This window comes from Vulpes lagopus, chromosome 3, assembly GCF_018345385.1.
Source record: "Vulpes lagopus strain Blue_001 chromosome 3, ASM1834538v1, whole genome shotgun sequence".
NCBI classification, from domain to species: domain Eukaryota; kingdom Metazoa; phylum Chordata; class Mammalia; order Carnivora; family Canidae; genus Vulpes; species Vulpes lagopus.
This window is the reverse complement of record NC_054826.1, coordinates 95,760,862-95,788,419: the sequence shown is the minus strand read 5'-3', so window position 1 is coordinate 95,788,419 and position 27,558 is coordinate 95,760,862. Positions and strand designations below refer to the sequence as shown.

The window sequence follows — 27,558 nt, the reverse complement described above, 5'->3', positions numbered from 1 at the left end:
TTGTGTGGGCCTGTTGGCAATGAAACCTTTTTTTTTTTTTTTTTTTTTTAATGAGAGAGAGAGAGCGGGGGTGGGAGACAGAGTGAGAGAGAAAGAGAATCTTAAACATGCTCCAAACCCAGAGTAGAGCTGACTCGGGGCTTGACCTCACAACCCTGAGCCAAAGTCCAGTTGGATGCTTAACCGACTGAGCCACACAGGTACCCCTATGATAAAATACTTCAAACATACAGAAAAGTTGAAAAGGTATTTAGTGAGCACCTAAATACCCAGCACCTAGATTCCACATTTAAAAAAACATTTTACTGTATTTGTTTTTCATGTAACTCGCAGTCAACCCATCCATCTATTCATCTGCCAATTCACCTTATTAAAACTTTTTAAAAAGATTTCATTTCTTTATTTTTAGAGAGATAGAGCAGGGGGAGGGGCAGAGAGACAGAAAAGGGAGGGAGGCAGACTCCCTGCTGAGCTGAGAGCCTGATATGGGACTCAATCCTATGACCCCAAGATCTCGACCAGAGCTGAAATCAAGAATTGGATGCCGCCCAGGGCCCCCTGCCAAACCACCTTATTTTCAATGCATTTAAAAATAATTCTCAGATATCAATACTCTTCACCTATGACATCATAGCATGCATCCCATTGTTTATGGCTTCCTATCTCCTCCTCCAAAGGCAAACACAATTCTGATTTTTTTCCAGTATGCATAAGCCTATTACAGAACGTCATACAAATGAAATACTCCTTTATATAAGGCTTCTTTCATTCAGCATGTTTTTGGGATTCATCTGTGTAGTTGTGTTTGTATCAGTAGTTTGTTCCTTTTTTATGGCTGAGTAGTATTCCATTATAGGAATAGAGCACAATTTGTTTATCCATTCTCCTGAGGATGAACATTTGGGTTGTTTACAGTTTTTTAATTTCATCAAATAAAGCTGATACAAAGATTCTTGTATACATCATATTGCCAATATATGTTTTCATTTCTCTTGGATAAATACCTAGAAAGTGGAATTGCTGGGTCATAGGATGAATAGATGATTATTTTATTTTATTTTTTATTTTTTTTAGATGATTATTTTAAATGAAACTGCCGGACTCTTTTCTAACATTTTTGTACCATTTTACATTCTTACTAGCAATGTAGGAGAGTTTCAGTTGCCCTTTCTCCTGAAATTTGGTGTTGATATTCTGCTCATATATGTAGCAGAATTGCAAAATTGTTTTACTTTGCATTTCCTTGATGGCTTGATTCCTTGACTGACTTCTTTTTCATGTGCTTATTCATTATTAATATATTTCCCTTGTGCAATGTCTGTTCAAATCTTTGAATCATTTTTTAAAGTTTTTTATTTATTTAATTTCTATACCTCACACGGGGCTCAAACTCACAACCCTGAGATCAAGAGCCACATACTCTTCCACATGCTCTTCCAACTGAGCCAGTCAGGCACCCCTGAATCATTTTTAAATGTTCTATTTGTTTCTTTAGATATTAGTTTTTAGGTGTTCTCAATATATTCTGTATACAAGCAAGTCCTTTGTCATTTTTTAAAATACTGATTGATAATCAATCTTTATTTATTTTTTATTTATTCAGAGAGAGAGAGAGAGAGAGGCAGAGGGAGAAGCAGGCTCCATGTGGGGAGCCCAATGTGGGGCTTGATCCTGGGTCTCCAGGATCACACCCTGGGCTGCAGGCAGCACTAAACCGCTGCACCACCGGGGCTGCCCAAGTCCTTTGTCAATTATAAAATTTGTGATTATTTTCTCTTATCCTGGAGATTGCATAGTGTCCTTTGATGAGCAGGTTTTTATTTTGATGGAATCTAATGTATATTTTTTTTCTTTGAAAGTTATTGTCTTATGTATTCTGTCTAAAATATCTTCACAACCTGGGTTAGAAAAAGCATTCTTTGTGAAGATATTTTTACTACGGTGTCTTCTGTAAGCTTTGTAGTTTTAGTTCTTTTATTTAGGCTTATGATCCTTTTTGAATTAATTTTTGTATATGGTGTAAATTAGTTTAGGGGTTCATTTTTTTCCTTATGGATATCCAATTGTTCTACATACTTGTTGAAAAACTTTCCTTTTCCTATTGAATTGCTTTGACACCTTTGTCAAAATCAATTGACCACTTATATGTATATATGTTCATGGGGACTCTATTCTGTTCCTTTGATACATGTGATTATCCTTATATCACTCTGCCTTGTATACTGTAGTTTTATAGTAAACTTTGAAGTCAAGTAGTATAAATTCTTTTATTTTTTTAAAGATTTTATTTATTTATTAATGAGACAGAGAGAGAGAACGAGAGAGAGCTGCAGAGGGAGAAGCAGGCTCCATGCAGGGAGCCCGACGTGGGACTCCACCCCAGGTCTCCAGGATCAGGCCCTGGGCCAAAAGCGGCGCTAAACCACTGAGCCACCCAGGCTGCCCTGTAAATTCTTTTAATTTTGTTCTTTTTCAAGATTGTTTTCCTATTCTGAGTCTTTTGTTTTCCCATATGAATTTTAGAATCAATTTATTAGTTCCTCCAAAATTCTCCTGGATTTATTGTTGGGATTGCACTGAATCCTTAGATTAATTTGAGAAGAATACTTAAAAATATTGGGTCTTTGTTGATTTAAGTTTTCTTTAATTTCATTTAGCAATGTTTTATAATTTTCAAGGTCAGATCTTGTATATCTTTGGCCAAATTTATTCCTAACAATTTTACTTTTACACTATTGGAGAATTGAATTTTTAATTCCAAATTGTTCTTTGCTAGTATATAGAAAATATGTGATTTTGGTGTATTGATCTCATACCAGGGTTATGTCGGCCTCATAAATGAGCTGGAAACTATTCTTTCCTCTTTTATTTTCTAAAAGAGTTTATGCAAGTCTAGTATTTTTTCCTTCCTTAAGTATTTGCTAGAATTTTTCAGTGAAATCATCTAGGCCTGGAGTTTTATTCATGGAAAAGTTTATTTTATTTTATTTATTTATTTGAAGTATAGTTGACATACATTATTAGTTTCAGGTGTATAACACAGTGATTTGACACATATATAATGTGAAATGCTCAGCATGGTGTCACCATCCAAAGTTATAACAATATCATTGGCTATATTCCCTCTGCTGTACTTTACATCCCGTGACTTACTTTACAACTGGAAGGTTGTACCTTTTAATCTCCACCTATTTCACCCATCTCCCAACACCCTCCCCTCTGGCAACCGCTAGTTTGTTCGTCTGTACTTATGAGTGTGGTTTTTTGTTTGTTCATTTTTTTTGTTTTGTTTTAGATTCCATATATAAGTGAAATCATATAGTATTTGTCTTTTTCTGTCTGATTTACTTCACTTAGCATAATACCCTCCAGGTCTGTCCATGTTGTTGCAAATGGCAAGATATCTTTTTTTTTTTTTTTTGTGGCTGAGTAAGATCTATATCTATATCTATGTCTATCTATATCTATATCTCACATCTTTATCCATTCATCTATTGATGGACTCTTGGGCTGCTTCAATGTCTTGGCTATTATAAATAATGCTGTGATGAACATAGGAGTATATCTATCTTTTTGAATTAGTGCTTTTATTTTCTTTGGATAAATACAAGAAGTGGAATTGTTGGGTCATGTGGTATTTCTATTTTTATTATTGAGGAACCTCTATACTAGTTTTTTAAAGATTTATTTTCTTATTTGAGAGAGAGAGAGCATGAGCAGGAAGAAGGGCAGAGGGAGAGGGAGAGAGAGAGAGAGAATCCTGAGTAGACTCCCGGCTGAGTGTGGGAGCCCCATGCAGGGCTTGATCTTTTGACCCTGAGATCATGACCTGAGCCGAAACAAGAGTTGGACAAACTCAATCGACTGCGCCACTCAGGTGCCCCTATACTATTAAAATTTTTTTTAAAAAAAGATTTATTTATTTGAGAGAACATGAGCATGCATGAGCAAGTGGGGGAAGGGGCAAAGGAGAGAATCTTCAAGCAGACTCCCTGTTGACTACAGAGTAGGGGAGTTCAATCTCATGACCCATGATTATGATGTGAGCCAAAACCAAGCATTAGATGCTTAGCTAACTGAGCTGCCCAGGTACCCCATACTATTTATTTTAGTGGCTGCAGCAATTTATATTCCCACTAACAGTGTATGAGGGTTCCCTTTTCTCCACATTCTTACCAACATTTGTTATTTTTTATTTATTTTGTTGTCTAAAAAATATTTTATTTATTTATATAAGAGAGGGAGAGAAAAGAGGGAGAGTGAGAGAGAGAAGCAGACTCCCCCCTGAGCAGAGAGCCCAAGGTGGGGCTCAATCTCAGGACCCTGAGATCATGACTTGAGCTGAAGGCAGACGCTTAACCACTGAGCCACTTACGAGCTGCTCTAATATTTTTGATACTAGTCATTCTGACTGGTGTGAGGTGATATCTCATTGAGGTTTTGTTTTGCATTTCCCTGATGATTAGTGATGTTGAGCATCTTTTCATGTTCTGTTGACCATCTGCAGGTCTTCTTTGGAAAAATATCTATTTAAGTCCTCTGCTCATTGTTTAAATTGGGGATTATTTGGTTTTCTTAGTATTGAGTTATATAAGTTCTTTATATATTTGGATATTAACTCCTTATAGGATATATCATTTGAAAATATCTTTTATTTAGTAGGTTGCCTTTTTGTTTTGTTGGTGGCTTTCCTCACTGTGCAAAAGTTTTTTAGTTTGATGTGGTCTCAATTTTTATGTTTGCTTTTGTTGTCCTCGCCTGATGATACAGATCCAAAAATATATCACTAAGACCAATGTCCAAGAGATTACTGCCTGTGTTTTCTTTTAATTCTGTGGTTCCAGATCTTACATTTAGGTCTTTAGTCTGTATTGAGTTTATTTTTTATATATGGGGTGATTACATGGTCAAGTTTCATTCTTTTGCATGAAGCTGTCCAGAAAACTGGACATTTACTGAAAAGACATGGAAAGGTTTTTAACAATGAAATCAATCTATTTAATAGATATAAAGAGAATCAGATTTTCTAGCACATTTTTGGCATGGCTTATTTTTCAAGAAATTTGTTCATTTCATGTAATTTGCTGAATTTTCTTGTCAAAATTGCTTATTTTTTTAGTAGTAGCTTTATTGAGATATATTTCCATACCATAGAATTCACCTATTTGAAAGGCATGATTCGATGGTTTTTAGTATATTCACAAAGTTGTATGACCGACACTATGATTTTATTTATTTATTTATTTATTTATTTATTTATTTATTTATTTATTTATTTTTTAAGATTTTATTTATTTATTTGTGAGAGATGTAGAAAGGGAGGCAGAGACCTAGGCAGAGGGAGAAGCAGGCTTCCCTTAAGGATCCAGATGTGGAACTTGATCCCGGATCCTGGAATCACGCCCTGAGCTGAAGGCAGACGCTCAACCGCTGCACCACCAAGGTGTCCCTGGAATTGTTTTCTTAATTTTATTTTCAGATTGTTTATTTCTATTGTGTGGAGATGCAACTATTTTTTATCCTGCAACCTTGCTGAACTCACTGTTATTAGCCTGTGTGTGTGTGTGTGTGTGTGTTATTTAGGATTTTCTATAAATAATATCATGTAATCAGTAAATAAAGATAGTTTTATTTCTTCTTTTCCCATCTGGATGCCTTTTATTTCTTTTTCTTGCCTAACTGTCCTGGCTAGAATTTCCAGTAAAATTCTGAGTAGAAGTGATGAGAGTGGACATCATTGTCTTGTTCCTGATCTTAGGAGGAAAGCATTCAGTCTTTCACTATTTTTTTTTTAAGATTTTAAAAATTTATTCATAAGAGACACAGAGTGCGGCAGAGACATAGGCATAACAACATTTACATCCTTCTAGATTCAGTTTGCTAGTATTTTGCTGAGAATTTTTGTGGCTATATTTATAAGAGATATTGGTATATGGTTTTCTTGTGGTGTTTTTGTTTGGTTTTGATATTAGGGTAATACTGATCTCATAGAATGAGTTTGAAAATGTTGCGTCTCTTTTGTTTTTTGGGAAAGTTTGTCTGTGAAGAGTTTGATGTTAGTTTTTCTTTAAATGTTTGGCAGAATTCACCAGAGAACCCATTTTTGGGCCTGGGCTTTTCTTTGGGGGTGTTTTTTTATCTTATTATTATGAATTCAATCTCTTCACTTGTTATAAGTCTATTCAGAGTTTCAAGTTTTTCTTGAGTAATTTTGGTAGTTTGTGTTCTTCCAGGAATTTGTCTATTCCATCCAAGTTATCTGTTCTGTTGGCATGTAGTTATTTACAGTGTTCTCTCATGATACTTTTTATTTCTGTAAGCTAGGTAGTAATATCCCTTCTTTCGTTCCCAAGTTTACTGATCCTTTTTTCAGGGCCAGTCTTGCTAAAAGTTGGACAATTTTGTGGATCTTTTCAAAGAACCAACTGTTGGTTTCATCAATTGTTTTCTATTCTCTTTTTCATTATGTAGAGGCATGTACAGATATAAATGTCCCTGGAAGTACTGCTTTAACTCCATTCCATAAGTTTTAGTATATTGTACCATCATTTTCATTAATCTCAGAATGTTGTCTAATTTCCCTTGTGATTTCTTCTCTGATCCATTGACTATTTCTTATCTTAATGTCTGTAGAATTCATAGTGGGACACTTGGGTGGTTTACCGGTTGAGCGTCTGCCTTTGGCTCAGGTCATGATCCCGGAGTCCTGGGATCGAGTCCCACATCGGGCTTCCTGTATGGAGCCTGCTTCTCCCTCTGCCTATGACTCTGCCTCTCTCTCTGTCTCTCATGAGTAAATAAATAATATTTTTTTTAAAAAAAGAATTCATAGTGACAATTCATCCTTTTTTTCTTTATCCAACTAGCTAGGATCTTACCAATTTTGCTAATCTTTCAAACAGTCAACTTTTGGCTTTGTTAATTTGCTCTATGTTGTTATTTATTTGATTGATTTTTGCTCTTATTTTTATTTCCTTCTTTTTGCTTACTTTGGATTGATCTTGTCTGTTTTTTTGTTTGTTTATTTGTTTGTTTGTTTTTTTAAGTAGGCTCCACACACAATATGGGGCTTGAATTCACAACCCTGAGATCAAGAGTTGCATGCTCTACTGACTGAGCCAGCCAGGCACCCTGATCTTGGTATTTCATATCTAGCTTCTAAAGATGAAAATTTGGGTCATTGATTTAGACCTCTCTTTCTTTCTTTCTTTCTTTCTTTCTTTCTTTCTTTCTTTCTTTCTTTCTTTCTTTCTTTCTTTCTTTCTTCTTCTTCTTTCTTTCTTTCTTTCTTTCTTTCTTTCTTAAAAATATAAGCATTAGGGGAACCTGGGTAGCTCAGTCTGTTAAGCACCTGACTCAGGTCAGGTCATAATCTTGTAGTAGTGGGATTGGGTCCTGCACTGGGCTCTGTGCTCAGTGTGGAGCCTGCTTCAGATTCTCTCTCCCTCTTCTTCTGCTTCTCTTCCTACTTGCACGCGCTCTCTCTTTCAAATAAATAAATAAAATCTTTAAAATAATAATATAAGCATTAAAAACTGTAAATCTCCAACTAGCACTACTTTAGCTGCTTCCCACAACTTTTGATATATTGTATTTTCATTATTATCCAATTTAAAAGTTTTTTATAATTTCCTCTGTAACTTCTTTGATCCATGGATTATTTAGAAATGTGTGATTTCATTTTCAAATATGTTTTCCTAGATACATTATTGCTTCTGGTTTTAACTTAATTCCATTGTGGTTGGAAGACATTTTCTTTAACATTTCAATCTTTACAATGTATTGAACCGTTGGCCAAGTCTATAGTGTTTTTTATGTGTGTTTGGGGAAAATGTGTATTCTGCATTTATTGGTTGTAGTGTTCTGTATATGTCATTTAAGTCAAGGTGATTCAGACCTTCTATGTCCTTGTTGATTTTTATTTCCTTGTTCTATCAATTACTGATAAAGCTGTGTTAGAATCTCTAACTGTGATTATGGATCTATTTCTCCCTTTAATTATGGCAAATTTTGCTTCATGTATCTTTATGCTCTATTATTAGGTACACACATATAAATTGTTCTGTCTTCCTGGTGAATTATTATGAAATGTCCACCCTTATATTTGTTTGTTTTTTAAGATTTTGTTTATTTTTTCATGAGAGACACACAGAGAGAGAGGCAGAGACATAGGCAGAGAGAGAAGCAGGCTCCATGCAGGGAGCCCGATGTGGGACTCGATCCCAGGACTCTAGGATCACGTCCTGAGGCCAAAGGCGGGCGCTAAACCGCTGAGCCACTCAGGGATCCCCTATCCTTATATTTGTATAGTATACCTTTTCCCATCAATTTATTTTCAGTCTCTCTGTGTCTTTATATTTAAAATGCATTTTTTTTTTTTTTGTAGACAGCAGGTAGTAGGGTCTTGCTCTTTTTCCAGTCTGACAATCTCTGTCTTTTTTTAAAAAGATGTTTATTTACTTATTTGAGAGAGAGAGAGAGAGAGAGAGAGAGATATCACGAGCAGGGGGAAGGGCAGAGGGAGAAGCAGACTCCCCACTGAGCAGGGAGCTTGATGCAGGACTCAATCCTAGGACCCTGGCATCATGACCTGAGCTGAAGACAGATACTTTACTACTGACTGAGCCTCCCAGATGTACACAATCTCTGTCTTTTAACTGGAGTGTTTAGTTCTGTGCAGAAAAGAGTTAAGATGGCAGAACTGAAGCCTAGCCTTAGAAAGGTCTGCTTGCAAGTTGGCCTTTGGTTGACTTCTGGTAACTTGACTCTTGGAGTGTTTCTAGTCAACGGTTAACTGATAAGGATGATTCATTATACCCCGAACATCTGCTTTCCTTTAGGGAGCCTGGAATTTTGTTATATGTGAAGCAAGAGCCAGCCTGGCCAGCCTCCAGTAAAAATCTTGGGTACTGAGTCTCTAATGGGCTTCTGTGTGCAGGAACACATACACGTGTGATGCTGCCTTCCACGGCTGGTGGAAGGGTGTGCTCTGTGTGATCTCTCATGGGAGAGAGAGAGCACAAGGAAGCCTGCATATGGATTCCTCTGGACTCCACTTGAGTTTTTTTTCTCCTTAAAATCCAGCAGTGCGTACTTAATACATCAATGCAAAAACTATACGACTATATGCTGATTTCTGAGTCCTTCTAGCAAATCTTGGAAAGTAGAGATGGTTTTGGAGGCCCCCAAAATGGGCCATTTTCATTTAATATAATCACTGATGTAATGATTTAGGGTTGAAGTCTACTACTTTATTTGGCTCCTGCTTGTTTTACCCTTTATTTTGTTTTTGCTTTTGTTGTCCGTTCCTCTGTTCCCACTTCCCTGCCTTCTTTTGGGTTAATTGCATATTTATTTTAGAATTTCTTTTTATTTTACCTATTGGCTCTTTTGCTATATCTCTGCATTACCTTTTCAGTGGTTACTTTAAAGAGTAAGAGTATAAATCAGTAACTTTTCATCGTCTACTTAGAGCTAATATGGTACCATTTGACATAAATTCTAAGTACTTTGCAACCAATAGATCCATTTCTTCTCATTCTTTATGTTATAGTTATCATATGCATTACATCTACACCTGTCTACCATAAACCCCACAATAAAATTTTTTATTTTTGCTGTAAACAGTCATACCTGTTTTACATGAATTAAAAGAAATTAAATTTATTTGTGTGTGAGAGAGAGACCATGAGCAGGGTTGAGGGGCAGAGTGAGAAGCATAATCCCTGCTGAGCAGGGAGCCCATTGTGAGGCTTGATCTTGGGACTCTGGAACGGTGACCTGAACTGCAGGCAGACATCCAGGTGCCCCTCAGGTAAGTTCTTGACAATACTTTTGAGCTGGCACACAGGGTGGGGAACACTGAGCCCATCTTATGGATAGGAAAACTGAGGCTCAGGAAGAGTTAGTATCTTGGCCACTCAGCTAGTGAGTTAGCAGAGTTGGAATCTGAATCTAGGTCTATCAAATCTCAGTCCAGTGTCTTCTCTAGTTTCTCAAAGATTGCAAAATAGTCAGAACTATTTCTATTGTATGGGCAGCTCCTCCTGTTGGAGTTATCATATTCTGGAAGGCTGTGTCCATAAAGAGATCGTTCTTTATAAGGAGCCATTCTTCAGGATTATTGTCCATAGTGGCAGAAGCCAGGGAGGAGATGAGCAGAGTGGGTTTTCTTGGGTGCCTTGTCTCTCCGCTGAGATTATAAGCCTCCTGAGGGCAGAGATGGTTCATAGTCACAGCATGAGGTTTGGTGTTGAGCTAATGAACAGGAGCTATTTCCTAGGAATCTTGGGTAGATGGGGCATCACTATCATTCCATTGCTCATTTCTGCTCAATGCTTTGCAGTTTGCAAAGTGCTTTTGTGACTCTCGCATGAGTACATGGAGGAAGAGCCTGTAGTCCAAGTCCACATCCCCCTACAGGGCAGTGTCAGGGTGCTGGCTCCAGCTTCCTAACACATAGGGCTTCCCTGCCACACATAGTGTCTTAGAACCCCCAAAGCAAAAGTTTTCCAAGTATTCCATCCTACTCCATGAGTCTCGTGGTCAAGGAAATGAGAAACATGTGTCTGATTCCAGACCTAGCACTTCAATATCTTTGGGCAGCCCAGAGAAGGAGTTATGGCTCCAGCCTCAGGTTTTTCTATCTTAAGGAAGAAATCCAGCTGTGCCAGTTCTTCAGGAAGAATGCTCTTTCACTTCTTCTTTTAGTGAGGTCCGCAGCCATCAGATTTTGTAGATCAGCAGAATCTGATCCTTCCTTGGCTTCTGTGTAGGAGCTATTTCTACAGGACAGGACCTAGCCTCAGGCAAGACAAGAAAACCGAGTATTAAGTTAGGGCTTCCTCCCTCCTTCTGCCCTGGGACTCCTTGCCTTCTTAGGATGTGGCCTCAGCTGTGGCCCATCTGAAGGACCCTTGTGCACACACTCAGAGGCCTTTCCTCCTCCTGCACCCACTTGGCTTTCAGTGAACTTCAGGTTAGTAAATATCTTCCAACGTCCCTTTTGACACCACTCTTGCCCTCCTTGCATCTCCCAGAACTGAAGGACCATGTGCCGTCCTAGAGGCCTCATCCAGTGGTACACAAAGCAGGCTCACACCTACCTGGGAGAGCATCTCTTCCCAGCTCCACTTTCAGTGACATCAAGTTGAAAGCTTGAAATTGGCCATGTTAGGAGTATTTATACCATGGAAATCAGTAAATGCTTCAAATCAGTTTCCCCCACAGAGCCAGTTGTTAAACATTTACCAGAACATCACTGGCCCCCTCTTACCTGTCAATCAAGCTCTTCCAAGGTGTTTGTTGATAATCTCTGGTGTTGGTATCAACTGCTTCCATGTGAAGTTCTTGAGTTCTCCTCTCCAGTAGGTCCACCTGGCAGTCGGTCTGCCTGTTCCATCGCAGATGCAAGTCAAGCCAGTATGTCCTGAATTAGCAGGAACATGGGGATATGGGCAGAACATAGATTGTTTCTGCTACAAAATGATACACACACACACACACACACACACACACACACACACATACAGAGTTTACTTTAATACTTATGGGTTTATTTCCATGTGCATTGGAGAAAATACAACCAGTATACTAAATCTGTAATTTCATGGATATTTTTGGATAAAATCCATTTAAAAAAAACCATTAAGTGTATAGCAGATTGGCTGGTGGGCAGAAATGGTAAAAATTACAGAGATGAGAGAATGGATGAAGAATGGATGAGAATGGATAGTTGGTGATGGGATACTAGGGAAGCATCTTAGGCAGGGGAGTGACCAGGGCTGGTTTGCATCTTTCGATGGGCTTTCTTGCATCTGTGTGTTGAATAGCTTGGAGGGAGTCAATCTGGGAGGCAGCAGAATGGGTCTGAGGAGGAATGGACAGGTCCAAAAATTATTAAATAGACTCAAGAACAATAGGGACATTATTGGATGTGGGAAGGGAGGACCTTCTCTATACATTAAGGAACGATATGCCAGTTGCATTTGGGCCAGGACAGGTGAGGTACCATGTGCTATCCAGCCCCTGCAGCCAACCTCTCAACCTCACCTCTTCCCATCATCTTCCAGAACTTAGCACAGACCACTTGTCCCCCAGAGCTCCTGCTTGACCTTCTCTGAAGCTTTCCTGACCCCCAACACAGAGCCCCATCTTCCCACAGTCCTTGGCAGGCAGGTGCCTTGCACTAGACATGATGTCCCCTTGTTAACTTTTATTGCAGGTTAGGCACCATGCCAGGAACATTATGTACAGTGGTTCTCTCTCTCTCTCCCCCATAGTATCCCTGGGAAGCAGAAGGTTTCATTCCCCACTTCAGATGACAAAATGTAAGCTGGAAAAGCCGGAATATGATCTCAGGCCTAATTGTCTCTACAGCCCATACTCTTAACTTCTCTGATCCATATGCCTTTGTAATTATGTGTGTATGTATCTCTATTTCAGTGGACTCTGAGCTCTAATGGCACTGAATCTAAGACGAGTCTTTCCCTCAATCCCAGAACCCCATAGCTTGATGGGACTTCCTTATATAAAGCTTGAATTTCCTACTCGGAGCTCTGTCAAGAGATGTTTGCATGCCCCCCTTGAATCTCACTATCATCCAAGATGGTCAGATCTATTTCTGGATTACTTTGCTCATCCAATATCTTCCCCCTTGAGTTTTACCTCTTAATTCTGATTCTGTTCCCCTTGAGTCTCCAACATCTAGAAGGCAGCAATGACAGTGAGACATGCAAGGGAACCCCTACACCCCCTCTGGTCTATAGTTGTTCCAGGTCACCATGCAGACTAGGCTAGATGGCTAGCAGCAACCTTGGGTTCAGCTGCTATTTGTCCCCTACTGTTCTGTTAAGTTGAGCTCTTTCTTTATTTTTTATTATATTTTTTAATTTAAATTCAATTTGCCAACATATAGTATAACACCCAGTGGTTATCCCATCAAGTGCCCTCCTCAGTGCCTATCACCCAGTTACCCATCCCCACCCCCCAAATTGAGCTCTTTCAAGCCCTACCATGAGGAAGATCAAAGGGCAAGTTGCTTCATAGCTGCCACTCATCTCCTGAAATACTCAGGGCCACGCCTCTTCCAAGACCAGGCTTAGGGTGTGTAGGGGAGAAGTCCATCCTGGCAATGGACTCTTTGTGCTTTCCTGGTGGCACAGGTGGGGATGCCCCCCCCCCACCTCCTGCATCTGCACCTGTTAAAGTCTGTTAATTGCCATGAAGTCAACTGTGCAAAAGTCTTTGTGAACCTTGGGCTCCTGAATTTCCAAGACAATCAAAGGTAGGATGTACAGGCTCCCTTCTATGCAGGGAGGCCCCTCCTCTCTTCCCACTCTCCTTGCCATTCCAGATCTGATAAATGAGGGGAAACCCTTCTGCATTTGGTGCTGAGGCTGTCCCTTTGTCATCTCCAGGTAAGTGGCTCCTGGGACCACCCTCTGTTCCCAGTCCTCTGTGACTGTGTGTGTGTGTGTGTGTGTGTGTTTGATGGTGAGGAAGGAGGGTACCACAGGTACCAGTAACACCCTGAGCCTGCCTTCCTGAATCACCTTTGCTCCCCACCCCTGTGCCTACCTGTCTTCCTGGCACCCTCTTGTCATTTCCACTGCTTCAAACCCCAGACACTATCCATCTTCAGCCATCTTTGGTTAGGAAGTTGAGGCAGGAATCCAGGAACAGCAGATGGAGCCTGAGCAGATGGGGTGGCAGGGGGAGTGGACAGGAAAAGATGCATTTGAGAGCTACTAAGGAAACAGTGCCACACAGCATCCTGGGTCCACCTGCCACCATGGCAAGGGTACAGGTTCTTTATCAACAAGACATAGGACTACCCTGGCTGCATCATGGCTTCAGGGTCTTGAGCAAGTCATGAAGCCTCTTTGAGGCTCATTTCCTTCCCTGTGAAATGGAGACCTTAAGAGGATCAAGTAAGATTTCGAAGGAGCCAAGTGAGTCTTTAAGGAAATAGCAGAAAGGATTCTGGTCTGGTCTGGTGGCAATTTGTCACCAGAAGGCTGGCCTGGGATAGAGTGCCTTATTGAGGCTCAAGGACCATCCCCCTCCCCCCCACCATCCTGGGCGATGGGCTTTCACATCCCCATTTTACAGAAAATGTGCTGAGCTTCCAAGAAGTTCAATGCCTTGCCTGGTGCCACCAAGAAAGCAAGTAGGAACAGGGAACCAACCCAGGAATGTCTGCCTGTAGGGGTGCACCATTTTCATGGCACTATACTGTCCATGCCTGGGGTGGGCTGGGGTGAGGCATTTAACCTGTGCAATTTCTTTGGGTCTGCCGCCTTCTCGAAGTCTCTACAAGAGACGCCATGACTCTGAACACCACAGCCCCAAATAACTTTCACCCAGACTTGTTTTCCTGGTGGATTCTGCTCTTCCTCGAATGGCCCCATCCCCACCGCACACCCAAGTTGGAAACCTGAGTGGCATCCTGGCCACCTCCTTCTCCTTCCTCAACCACCATGGTACTAAATCTTGTCAAATCCATTTTCTGAATAGTTCTCAATACCATCCCCTCCTCCCACCCCCATTGCCTCCACCTCTCCCCCACTGCAACCTTCCCATAGTCTTCACAACAGTCTCCCTACACTGGCTGCCTACCGCCAGAGTGATTTCTGTAAAACTCCAGACTTGACCAAGATACCTCTCCTCTTTGACTTCATACCTGTGGCCTCCAGGATTTGGAACACCCCTCCCTACCAGGTATTCACTGCTACCCTCCCATACCCTCCCACATCAATCAGCCTAAGTTCGGGAGGCATCTCTTCCAAAACATGTTCTCTGACCTCTTCTGCTATCTAGTGTGGCCTGGTGTACCTTCTCCATGTGGGTACCTACAACCTGTACCATAATTGCCTTTGTCTCTCACTGCCCAGGGTGGGTACTTTGAGGAAAGCCCCTATACATAATTCCCCTCATGTGCCTGGGGTGAGCAAGGCACCTGGTGTACAGCAGCATTCAATGGGACTTGATCCCAGGCCCCCAGGATCACGATCTGAGCCCAAGGCAGATGCTCAACTACTGAGACACCCAGGAGTCCCAAGACAACCCTGGTATTGCTGGATATCTATTCAAGTCATTTTCCTTCTTCATTAAAGTCCATTCAAGAGCCAGGAGAGCCAGATTGCCTTGAAAATCCAATTTTAGGGGCACAGAAAGACCCTGCTGACCCCAAATATTTGCTCTTCTACTGTTTAATGCCTGAAATGGGCTTATCTGATTCCCACTGAATGGTAAAAACATGCAGGTGTGCCATACTTTGAAGTTTACTGAAAGCTCTCACATCCCTAATTTCTTTGGATTCTTATGACCATGTGAGTCTACATCCTACCCCACTGCTTTTCAGAGATGAGGAAATTCAAGCTTGAGAGAAGTGATTGATTTGCTTGAGTTCATCCAGATGGTTTTTAGCAGGTCTGTGACTGGAACATTCCAACATATCATATTTCCAACATACCATGCTCAGTCTGGTTTTGAACCTTATTAGGAAACTCACATGAGTTTTTTGCTTGTTTTAATGTCCTCCAGTTTTCTTCACTATTGAGTTACTGATTTTCTGTTCATAATTAGCTAGAATTTGTGAAGAGACACACTGAGACAATGGAAATACCCCATTTCCCATCATACTTCCACCTTTGAGCTTTAGCGTCCTTGGATGGTTTTCTAGCTCTACCATTTCTTCTCTGCTTATTAGTTGGCATCCTACTGCAGGATGGAGCTTCCCCTGTGTTGGTCTGCTACAGTTGCTGAGAGGAACTTAACAGGAATGTACTGTCTCACAGTCTGGAGGCTAGAAGTCCAAGATCAAAGTGTGGTTCTTCCTCAGGGCTGTGAGGGAAGGTTCTGCTCCGAGTCTCTCTCCTTGGCTTATGAATGGCCACCTCCTCCCCATGGGTCTTCACAAAATCTCCTCTCAGTGCATGTCAGTATCAGTAGCTTTGTCCAAATTTTCTCCTTTTTATTGGGACACCCATCATTGTGGATTAGGGCCTACCCTACTGATCTCATTTTAACTTGGTTATCTCTGCAAAGACCCTGTCTCCAAATAAGATCACATCCTAGCATGTGATTAGGGCTCCAATACACATCCTTTTTGGTGGAAGGTGGGTGGGGGTGAGGGAGGTCACCATTCAACCCAAAACATATGTATTTATGGATTTTTATTTTATTCAGCACATCACTATCACTATTACTAATTGGATTGTCCCAGGTTTGGCCAATGTGAGCCCTTGAAAGCTGCTTCCTCTGTCCTTTTGACATATCCCCATGATTCTTGGAGCACTTTGTTACTTTCTGGCCCAGAAAGATGTTCCAGGCTCTATTTTCTCTGCCCCAGGACTAGAATCAGGTGCTTTTCCAAGAAGCAATGTTTTGCTAGCTATGCTCTTTGCTCCTAGTATGTCATTGTTTCTAAGTGGTTGCATATATCACTGCTACATCTAATTCTATTCCAATATCCTAGAATTCATTCTCTCCTTCCCCCTGTCCATAGTTTCAATGCCTTTTTCCAGCAGCAAAAGGAGGTGCAGAGGCTTGAGGAGGGATTGGGGAAGAAAAAAAAGAGAGAACGAGGGGGACCTGAAGCCTCCACTCTATGAAGACAGCCATGGAACCCATCAAAGAAAGATTCCTTTTCTGCCTGCTTACCAGGAAGTTTGTGCAGGGTAGGGGAAGGACTGGGGGAAAACCCACTGTCCCCACCTCCCCCTGCCCTCTCAGGTTCAATTAGATAAGTCAGACTGTTGGATCAAAGCCAGGCCACAGGAAGAAGGCAGGTGAAGTCTTTGGGTGTGGTCTCAATAAGGCCACGAAGTCCCTACCATTTGAGCAAATATTTTATAAGTTTCCTTAGCTTCTGCTCTCTACTTTTTTCCTTAGTTTTTAATTGAGATAAAATCCACATAACATAAAATTAATTATTTTAATGCCTTTAAAGATTTTATTTATTTATTTATTTAAGAGAGAATGCAAGTGGGGTGAAGAGAAGAGGGGGAGAGAGAGGGAGAGAGAGAGAGAATCTCAAGCAGACTCCATGCTGAGCACAGAGTCCCACGTGTGGGCTTGATCTCACAACCCTGAAATCATGACCTGAGCCGAAACCAAGAGTCAACACTTAACCAACTGAGCCACCCAGGTGTGTCCCGATGCCTTAAAAGTGTACAGTTGAATGGCACTATTGCTACAACTCTCACACTACTTAATTCTAGAACATTTCTATCACCTCAAAAAGATCTCATATCTCTCAGTCTTCTTCCTCCCAGCCCCTCGCACGTACTGATCCACTGTAAATCTCTATGGATTAGCCTATTCTAAACATTTCTTGTAAATGGAATCCTATACTGTATGACCTTTGGTGTTTGACACCCTTTGCTTACAAAGAATGTGTCTGTACACTTCATTTCTCTTTATAGCTGAGTAAAATTCCACTGTGTAGAGATGCCAGTTTTTTTTAAACATTCATCCTCTGATGAATATTGGATTGTTTACATTTTTTGGCTACTATGAATAATGCTGCTGTGAATGTTCATTGGGAAGTTTTTGCATGAACATGTTTTCCGTTCTCTAGAGAGTATGTACCTTGGGGTTGAGTTGTTGCATCATATTGTAACCCTGTGTTTGACTTTTTGAGGAACTTTCAAACTTTTCCACTATGGTTACACAATCTTACATTCCCAGGAACAATGTATGAGAGTCCCATTTCCCTGCCAATACTTATTTTCCTTTTTTTTTTTTCATAGTCATCCATGTGAAGTCATTTTGATTTGAATTTTCCTAATTAGTAATGGTGTTGAGTTATCTTTTCATATATTTATTGGACATCCATATATTTTATTTGGAGAAATATCTAGTCAAAGTCGTTGTTTCTTTTAAAATTGGATTATTTTTCTTTTCATCATGAAGTTCTAAGAATTTTCTGAAGAATCTATCTGGATACTGGAATTATCAGATGACTTCCAAATATTTTCCCCCACCATGTGAGTGGGCTCTCCATCTTCTTGGTAGTATCCTCTAACTCACACAGTTTTGATTTTAGTAAAGTCTAACTATTTTTTCTGTGCTTGCTTGGCTCTTGATATCATATCAAAGAAACTGTTACTTCATCCAAGGTCATAAAGATTTACAACCACATTTCCTTCTAAAAGTTCTATAGTTTTAACCTTTACATTTATGCTGAGTTAATTTTCATATATGGTGTGAGGGAGTGGGTCCAACTTCATTCTTTTGCATGTGGATATCCAGTTGTCCCAGCATCATTTGTTGAAAAGACTATCCTTTTTCCATTAAATGGCTCTGGCATCCTTATAAAAAATCAATTGACTGTAAATGTGAGGTTTTATTTTTAGACTCTAAATTCCATTGATCTTTATGTCTATCCTTATGCCCATACCCAAACCATCTTGATTACTTTAGTTTGTGGTAACCTGTGAAAGTGGGAAGTGTTAGCTCTATAACTTCATTCTTCTTTTTCAAAATTATTTTTATATTCTAGGTTTCTTGCATTTCTGTATGAATTTAAGGATAAGCTTGTCCATTTCCTTCTCTTTCTTAGCCTTTCACTCCCTTACTTCTCTCATATTTTTAGCACCTTATATGGCAGTTGAGGTTTCAGCTGTGAACCAGCAGTGAGATCAGTGATTGTGTGACCATGAGCAAGTTGCTTCACCTCTCTGTACAATGATATTATAATATCTACAGTACAGGGTCATTACTGTAAAGATTAGATTAAACACAATTCTATATTAAAGCTCACGGAAGATCCTGTGGATGATTTAGTTATCTCATTGGCTTATAAACAAATTGTTGTAATAGAAATAAGAATGGCCACCTGGCAGGGGTCACTTGATCTATGCCAGACTGGGAGCTAAGCACTTGACATGAATTATTATGTTCATTCAATACCCATAATAACCCATGAGATGAATATTATTAATACCCATAATAATTCATGAGATGAATATTGTTATTTACCATTTTATGACTGAGAACATCAATAGTAAGGCACAGAGGAATTAAGTAATATTGGTAATGCAGTTAAAGAGCTGAGCAAGGATTTCAATCCTGGCAGATGACACTCAAATCCAGAAGATGGTCCTTCTAGGCCATGGCTACTGGGGTTAGGGAGAGGCTTAAAAAGGTGGGTTCTGGGCTGATTTCCAAGAAGTGGGTCTTAGGTAACCTGCAGGTGCTTCTCATCCACAATTTGTAATGCACCAGGGGGCACCTCAGATTCTGTATCTCCCTCTCCCTCAGGCACTTCAGGTAGATCTCATATGTGGAATGGAGCCAAATGAACCTCTCCTGGCGCCTGCCCCAGTCTCTCATCCTCACTCCCCCGGACAGCTACAATATAGCCTCCAGCCAGCCTTCTTGCTCCAGTCCCTTCCTACCACACCTACCAGTGGATCCAATCATACCACTAGAGCACAGATCTGACCTCTCTAACTCTGCACATCCAAACCTTGGGTGGCCCCACTGCCTACAGGATCAAGGCTGAGCTCCCAGGTGAGAGACAATATATGAACCTTGAATTCACACAGAATATAGTTCAAATGCCAGCTCTACCTTTTCCTGACCTCTCTGCCTCAGTCGCCTTGGGGATGAGTGTGGATTCATGGAGAGGAGAGATCTGAAGCACTTAGCAACTTCATAAGCAAGCTGTGCTCTGCTCTTCTGCTGCCCTCCTGCCTGATCCACCATACCCTACCCACACAACCACCTACTTTTGGACTATTTGGGCCATCAGGGCCAACTCTGTCTTTCTGGGACATGTTTTCAAGTGTTTGAAGCCATTTCTTGTCGAAGCTAACAGCCCACTTCTTCCAGTCGTTTCTCACTGGGATGTGTCTTGGAGTCCCCTCACCCCCTTGGTTACTGTCCATTGACCTGCATCATGCACTTTTGGGTTTGGTGCTACATCATTATTCTTGGGTGACTCACTCAGGAGTGGCAACAAGGACAGTTGCTCTTGGTGCCATCCCATGAGGGCAGGACCACTGCTCCCTGCTCACTGCCAGGCACGGCTCTGTTTCCTCACCTGCTCCTCTCCTCCCTCATGCCTACTTAGCCTCCAACCTCCTGCTCCCTGGATCCACAAGGGAGGGGAGAGACCTCAGAGGGCACCTTGGCCAGGTTTCCCAGGTTTCATCCTCACAATTTTTGTCATATGTACACACTATTTGTCCTGTTACCTACTTTATTCTATTTTGTAAACTCATATTTTTTACTTCTGGGAAAATCTGATATTGATTCCATAAATATAAAACCCCTTATCTTAGAGGGTAGCTATAATAACATATATTTAAATTAAAGTGAAATATGCCCATTTTTGTCTCACATGGTAATGTGGCTGCCACACTTGGGGAAATGCAAATCCAACCACATCCCACTTCTCAGAGGGAGAAACTATGGTGGGCAAGGGGCAGAGTCTGAGCTGGAGCCAGGTGGGGTTCAGGGCACTTCACAGGGCCCCTCTTATTTCTTCTCCTCTTTCCTCTCCAGCTCATTTCCCCAAGTCTTCCCTGTCTGTACCTGCTGCTCTCTGGCCCTCCTCATCTGCTCCTCCATTCCCTTCCCTCTTTCCCTCCTCCTCCTTTTCCTCTTCCTTCTTCTTTCTGAGTTCTCCCTTTCTATTCTGTTTTCCTAGAACCACCTTCTCTTTTGCTCTTACTTTAAATTTAAAGATCACTCTGCCTGTTGGATTCCACCCCTTCAAGATGGAAAGGTTTAAGCTCCCATTTTGGGAGCAAGGATAAGAGACTCTACAACGTTGTCTAGTCATTTAGCGCTTGTAGATTTCAGTTTTTCCCCCTTTGGAAAATGGGGTTGATAATCCCTGCCTTCCCCAGATAAAGCATCAAGACTGGGTGTTTTGTTTTTATTCTTTTGTTTTTGTTTTTGTTTTGGGGAGTGTTTTGTTTTTAAAGATTTATTTATTTATTGGAGCAGGGGGAGGGGCAGAGGGAGAGAATCCTCAAGCAGATTCCTGCTGAGCACGGAGCCCTACCCGGGGCTTGATCCCATGACTCATGAGTTCATGACCTGAGGCGAAACCCCAGAGTCCAGATGCTCACCCAACTGAGCCACCCTAGGTGCCCCAAGACTGGGCATTTTTTTTTGAATGGGCATTTTTTTTAAAGGGCCTTGGAGGAAAATGGGGCACCTGGGAGGCTCAGTCAATTGAGCCTTTCCCTCTGCCCCTCTCCCCAACCAGCACATGCATATTCTCTCTCAAAGAAAGTAAGAAAGAAAGAGAGAGAAAAGCAAAAGAATGGACCTTGGCCTCTAAAGGATGTTCCTAATTGGGGTGAAGCGCCCCACCCAAAACCCTCCCACTCAATGACCTCTGCCATGCTGCTCACTGGGGTTGCAACATGCGACAGCATGGGCTTCCCGCCCTGTTCAGCCTTATCCTCATTCTTCTCCTGCATGCTGCTTCTGCTGGATGTTTTCCTTCTCCTGCCATACACTGTCCCAGTACCCTTGACTCAGAAAGTTCCCTCTGAATTGTTGAAAAGCAAATCTTTGAACGTGTATCATCAGATGGAATCATGCAAAGCCCCTGAGTGTATAAAGGGCATCTCATTCAATGTCCTCCATACTCTGCCAGGTGAGGGTCATCACTGAAGGCTGCTGAGGGGAAGGTATAAAGCTGGTGAGGAGTTGAGGGGGGCACTCAGTATTTTTCACTCCCTGAAGAAGAGCAATGAAAAGATCAGGTGCTCCTGGCCTGGCCCCCATCAGAGGACCTGCCTACTGACTCCCCCATGTACACACTGATCCCAGTGGTGCTGGGCAGAGACCACATGGGAGTCCTTGGTCTAGGGGAGAGCAACTCAGAGTTGGTCCATCATATATTCATTCTATAAACACTGGCCATGCAATAGGTGATCTGCTTGGGAATTTTGGGTCATGAAAATGGGACATTGATCTTGGTGTTCATGGTCACATGGGAGACACAGACACACAACCTCATCTGGGTGATGTGTGACACTGTGCTCCTACGCCCATGTGTTGCTGCATGTCCTGGATGACCAGAGCAGGGAAGGCAGGAAGCCGAGTATTTCCGTGAGAAGTAGAATGGAGCGCATTGGAAGGAGGGGTTGGGACTTGAAGCAGCAGTGATAAAAGTTCAAATAGGGGGTCCCAGCCTGGGATCCTGGAATGGAGGACAGAGTGAAGTGGGTACCATATTCCTCTCTGTCTGACAAGGTCACTTCAGTCTCTATGAGCAGCACTGCTCATTATGATCTACAAAGCCCTCCTGGGGCTACCAGTCCCTTTCACTGTCCAAACCTCAGCACAGCCATCAACATCAAGTGCATTCCCTACTTTCCTTCCAGCAAAACACTGGCCAATTCCTTCAATGTTCCCCCTCCTCACCTATACCCCTTGTCTCAGGTTGGGGTCCTCAGAACAGACCCTGAAAGGAGGATTCAGGGGCAAGTGTTTCATTAGGCAATGGTTCCAGGGGGAACCAACAGGACAGAGGGGAAGCAGAGAAGAAGGGAAGGGATCAGCAGGGTCAGCTGCACAGAGAGGAACTGGCTTGACCCAGTCGGGATATCAGGAAGTGGTGTAGGTCATGCTGTATCTGGAGTTTGTATCCCTCCAGCAGACATATGTCAAGGTCTGCCCCAAGGATGTAAGTTTCTAGGTACTTCCCACTTTTGTGGGGAGCCTGCTGGATAGGTGGCTCTGGCACTAGAAACTCAAGGCCATCAAAAGCCAGTGTGTGTGAACAAGGTGAAGGGGTCCAAGGACATATGGACAATGAGATGTTGTTGAAGCTCCATGTCTGCTCAATCAGCACCTGTAATAGTTTATTCTGTACACTTGCTCACGTATCCACGTCCCCACTGGAAGTCTGGAATATAGCACGTGCCTAATAAGAATTGGTATATGTCAACTCAGGTGAATGCACCTGGGTGGCTCAGTCAGTTTCGTGTCTGGCTCTTGGTTTCAGCTCAGGTCATGATCTCAGGGTTGTGAGATTGAGTCCTATATCAGGCTTCCCTCCGGGCATGGAGCCTGCTTGAGATTCTCTCTTTCCCTCTCCCTTTGCCCCTCCTCCACCAAAAAACAGACTTGGGGAATGAATGAATGAATGAATGAATGAATGAATGAAAGCAAGGAGATAGGGTGACTTTACCCATTTTCGGCCAAAGAAACTAAAGTTCAGAAAGGTGAGTGACTTATCCAGAATCCCACAGGGAATGAACAGCACACCAGGGATCCTCATCAGCCTTCTGACTACTCATCCAATTCTCTGCTTCACTTAAGCTGGGCAATCCTCTCCTCCTCCAGCCTTTCTTAGAAACCACATAACCCACATAACCCCTGACTCAGCTAGGCAACAACTTCCTCTTGGCAGAATTCATAAGCCTCTAGGACTTTCAAGGCAGCCTGGAGGGGTTGGGGGAGGTTCCATCAGTGCATGTTTCCTCCTAACTGCCCCTATAAAAGGCAGCAGGAGGTTGGGGTGGTCTGAAAGGAACTGTGGCCCTCTCTTCCCACACCCCAGCTCTAGGTCCTGAACTCCTTCTCCAGCAAATGGCAGGCCTTGCGACCTTTGTGGTTAGTCTCCTGCTTGTGACCTTGTGTGCCCACTGCATCGATCCTGCAGGTAAGACCTCCAACTGTACCCCAAGGCTGTCTGGGTCAGTCATGCCAAGAACATGGCTGAGACGGCACAGCAAAGGGGAGAGGAGCAACTAGGTTGGGTTGGAAGGAGATGCTGAGGAGTGGCAGCACAGTGCCTGGGCTGGAGGTGTTAATGTAGGGGGTGTGCTTGGGCTCTAAAGCCCAGAGTCTCAGGGAGGCTGGGAAAGAACATAGCTCTCCTCTCTGCTGTGTTTTAGGCTCTGTATCCATCCCCTCTTCCTGCTGCATGTCCTTCATTTCCAAGAAAGTTCCGGAGAACCGAGTGGTTAGCTACCAGCTGCTCAATGGGAGCGTCTGTCCTAAGGCAGGAGTGGTGTGAGTATCTCCTTCTTCCTGGACACCTTGGCAGGAGAGGGGGGAGTGAGCCTCCAAGGTCACCCAGGGGTAAAATCAGGAGGACCTGGCTCTCTAATCCTGGGGGAGCCACCCCACCTCCCTGAGCCTCGGGTACCTCCCCCATGAGATTGGGAAGAGAACTCAAGCAACCATAATTTCTTGAGCATCACACATATATGAGGCACTGTTTGGGGCATATAACATTGTCTTAACTAACCCTCTTGACCATTCTGTGAGCTAGATATGATTATTCCCATTTTACAGAGAACAGCTGAGGTCCAGAAAGGTGACCTGCTCAAGGTCACTGGGACTCCAGATAACTTCACAGCTGCCTCTCACACAAGGCAGCAAGTGTGAACTCACTTGGTAACAGTGGCCTACTGTAGAAATGTGACATTGGTATTAGAAATAATTTTGCCCACTGGCACCAAAGCCAGTTCCCTAGCCCAGCACCCCCTAGCTCAGAGCTGGCTTGGCAGAGGGCATCCCACCGCCTCCTCCCTGCTCTGGCACCTATATTAGTCATGTTTCCTCGCATGGCATGTGAACTGGAGGCATCTGCCTTTATTCATGGGGACTTTCAATGCATTTTCTCCTCTCTTCTCCTCTCTGTGGGTAGAGATTTTGTATCTTCAGACCTAGCATTATCTTTTTTTTTTTAATATAGAGTATATTTATTTATTCATGAGAGACACAGAGAAAGAGGCAGAGACATAGGTAGAGGGAGAAGCAGGCTCCCGTGGGGAGCCTGATGTGGGGCTCCATCCCAGGACCCCGAGATCAGGATCTGAGCTGAAGGCAGATGTTTCACTGACTGAGCCACCCAGGTGCCCATAGATTCAGCATTATTTAAAAGCAAGGCTGGGCCTCCCCCATCTGACAGGAAGGTTGTCGAGCATAAACAACTGATGGACAGAAATGCAGACACATAGAGAGAAGGCCATGTGTCAGGTGCTGGCTAGGAGGCTCCGGGCAGCAGCTTGCCCTCTGTGGGTTTCAACACCTACCTTCTCATCTAGTGAAGTGGTCTGAGGTTCTTGCCAGCTCTTAAGTGTGCCCTGTCACCCTTCCCACAGCTTCACCACCAAGAAGAACCAGAAGTTCTGTGGCGATCCCCAGCTGCACTGGGTCCAGAAGTTGATGAAGAACATAGAGGCCAGGAGGAAGAAGGTGTCTCCTGGGGTCAGGGCAATGAGCACCAAAGCCCTGGTGCAGAGGTACCCTGCCAACAGCACCTCCATCTAAGCACTACCCAGCCCTCAGCCTGGGGCCTGTGAACCAGTAGTGAGAGCGGGGAGAGCTAATGTCCTGTTTCCTAGCATCAGTCTATTAAAAAACCCAGGGCAGGGCAGGCCTGCTCTGGCGGACTGAGCAACCACTCCAAGTGTCCTGGGCCCCTTGCTTTCCCTGAGCTGGAGAAACTCCCAGAAGGAAGGTGGTGGCCGCTGTTGGTCCTCCTCCTGAGCTACTGCTGGCCGTTCTCTGCTTCCCAGGCTCTGTCAGAACCCAGGAGCATAAGGCCCAACCTGCAGACAAACTCGGCTTGCACCTAAAAGCTTAGGCTACAACTGGCTTCTGTGGGTCCTCTGGTCTTGCAGTGGGACCTGTGGGCTGTCTATCTGTCTGTCTGTCTGGGCATGGATGACCTTTAACAGCTGCGGCTCTTCATAACATTGCAGATGCCCCAAGCTTGTCCCAGTTCAAGAATCCCAGATGAATAAAAATCCGAGAAAATATAGGGCTCTTTTGCCACATGCACTACCAGATCCTGGGCTTCCTTGCACGCATCTCATGGAATGTGATTAATGAAGTTTAGAAAGACTTGTTGGTTTCTGTAATGAAATGGACCTGGAGGGGGACGCTTGGGTAACTCAGTGGTAGAGCATCTGCCTTTGGCTCAGGTAGTGATCCCAAGGTCCTGGGATCAAGTCCCATATCGGGCTTCCTGTGGGGAGCCTACTTCTTCCTCTGCCTTTGTCTCTGTAGTTCTCACGAATAAATAAATAAAATCTTTTAAGAAATGGACATGGCGGATCAAGATGAGGGGCCAGCCTAGGTAGTTTTTAAATTTCTTTGTGAAGATATGGTTTGGAGAAGGCGTTCTGCTTTGTGGCATGGCTTGCTCTGTGCTGCTTTGGGGGAGAAGGACCTGTGGTGCCTTTAAAGCTGGTTTTTCCCTACACTTGGAGGATGAGAAAATGGAGGGAGGGCCCTGGGGCAGGGAGAGGGAATCCAGGATGTGTTTTCCCCACTATGTATAAGGTACCATGTGATTTAGATGTCAAGAGTGTGGACACACTTGCTCAAAAAACAATTCAAATAAAATGTGATTTTCCCTTTGAAGGTGATCGTATCTTGCCTATTCTTTTCCTGGAGGGACAGGGGTCTGGGTATGAACAATAGTGTGCCCCAGAGAGCATCCTGAGTGGCCCATCGGAGGGTCTAAAGGCAGCCTGAGTCCAGGGCATCCTAGGAGAGATATGGGCTGCTCTTGGAAGTTCTGATATGAGCTTTGTAAAACATTCGTGCACAGCTGGATTCAGTTAAAAAAAAAAATCAACCAAACATTATTGCACAAGGCTATGAAATGAAAAAGATGGTCTCTGGCTTCAGAGAATTAGGGAGAAAATAACACACACATGCTCACAAATCAAGAGCCAAATGAGTTTAGTACCAATCCTAGTTTGTAAGCTGTATGACCTGGAGATATGTCATTGCCTGAGCCTCAGTTTCATTCATCTATAAAATGGGGATAATAAGCCCTTTCTACTTGGGGTTTTCCCCAGAAGCAGACCCCAAAACAAAGATTTGAGTGCGAAGATTATGTGTGGGAAGTACAGGGAATATCCCCAAGAGAACAAGGAGGCGATATAAGGCAAAGGAAGGTAGCCAGTAAGGGAGTGTCACCTGGCAGAGAGCAATGAGAGCCAAAGCCACTGAAAAGTGGTTTGAGACCCACTCCTTCAGTATCAGCCCCACTCTGCTCCGTGGGTCATTGCCAGCTGTGGGGAGGGGCACTCATTCTGCAGGTGGGGATAGAACAGCCTTCCATGGCTCCAAACAAGCCTCCAGGCACAGAGAGTGCAGGACACATTCAGCACACAGCTGCTCTCGAGTTCTTATAACTCCACTACAAAGCAGAATAAAGAGTAGTGCTAGGCAGTTCAGAGGAGCGGACATCCTGGTGTGTGCCAAGGGGAGCCTGCAGAAATCTTAGCACAGATTTGGCATTGGAATTGTGACCGAGATTTTACTCTGGCAAGAAGAGCATATTTGTAGGGATGGACGAGAACTGGAGCCTTCAGGGATGAGGGACTGAGATGCAAATGGACAATGGCCAGGCTGTAGATGACATTGGAACTCTGACCCATGGTCTCTGAAGCAACCAGCCCAGGACCATCATGACTTGGTCAGAGACTGCCAGCTTCCTATTTTCTCCCCTTTGCAACTCAGGGCCAACCAGAGAGGGCCAACGACATTCCCAAATCAATCACATAAGATGCTTGCTTCTCCATGCCAACCTCCCCCAACTGAAGAACACCT

General features: G+C 43.0%; 1 protein-coding gene across 4 annotated transcripts; it reads left to right on the top strand.

Moving 5' to 3' along the window:
* Positions 1-13,104: 13,104 nt before the first annotated feature.
* CCL24 (C-C motif chemokine ligand 24) lies at positions 13,105-26,357 on the top strand. Of its 4 annotated transcripts, none has more exons than XM_041746882.1 (5): positions 13,105-13,285; positions 19,270-19,521; positions 23,540-23,641; positions 23,877-23,994; positions 25,092-26,357. In XM_041746882.1, exons 3-5 carry the CDS (start codon positions 23,569-23,571, stop codon positions 25,258-25,260), a joined length of 360 nt encoding a protein of 119 aa, XP_041602816.1. In that variant the 5' UTR covers positions 13,105-13,285; positions 19,270-19,521; positions 23,540-23,568; the 3' UTR covers positions 25,261-26,357. The 4 variants fall into 4 exon arrangements, with proteins under 4 accessions (XP_041602816.1, XP_041602815.1, XP_041602814.1 ...); XM_041746883.1 differs by lacking the exon at positions 13,105-13,285 and adding an exon at positions 13,286-13,418; XM_041746881.1 differs by lacking the exon at positions 19,270-19,521.
* Positions 26,358-27,558: the final 1,201 nt, after the last annotated feature.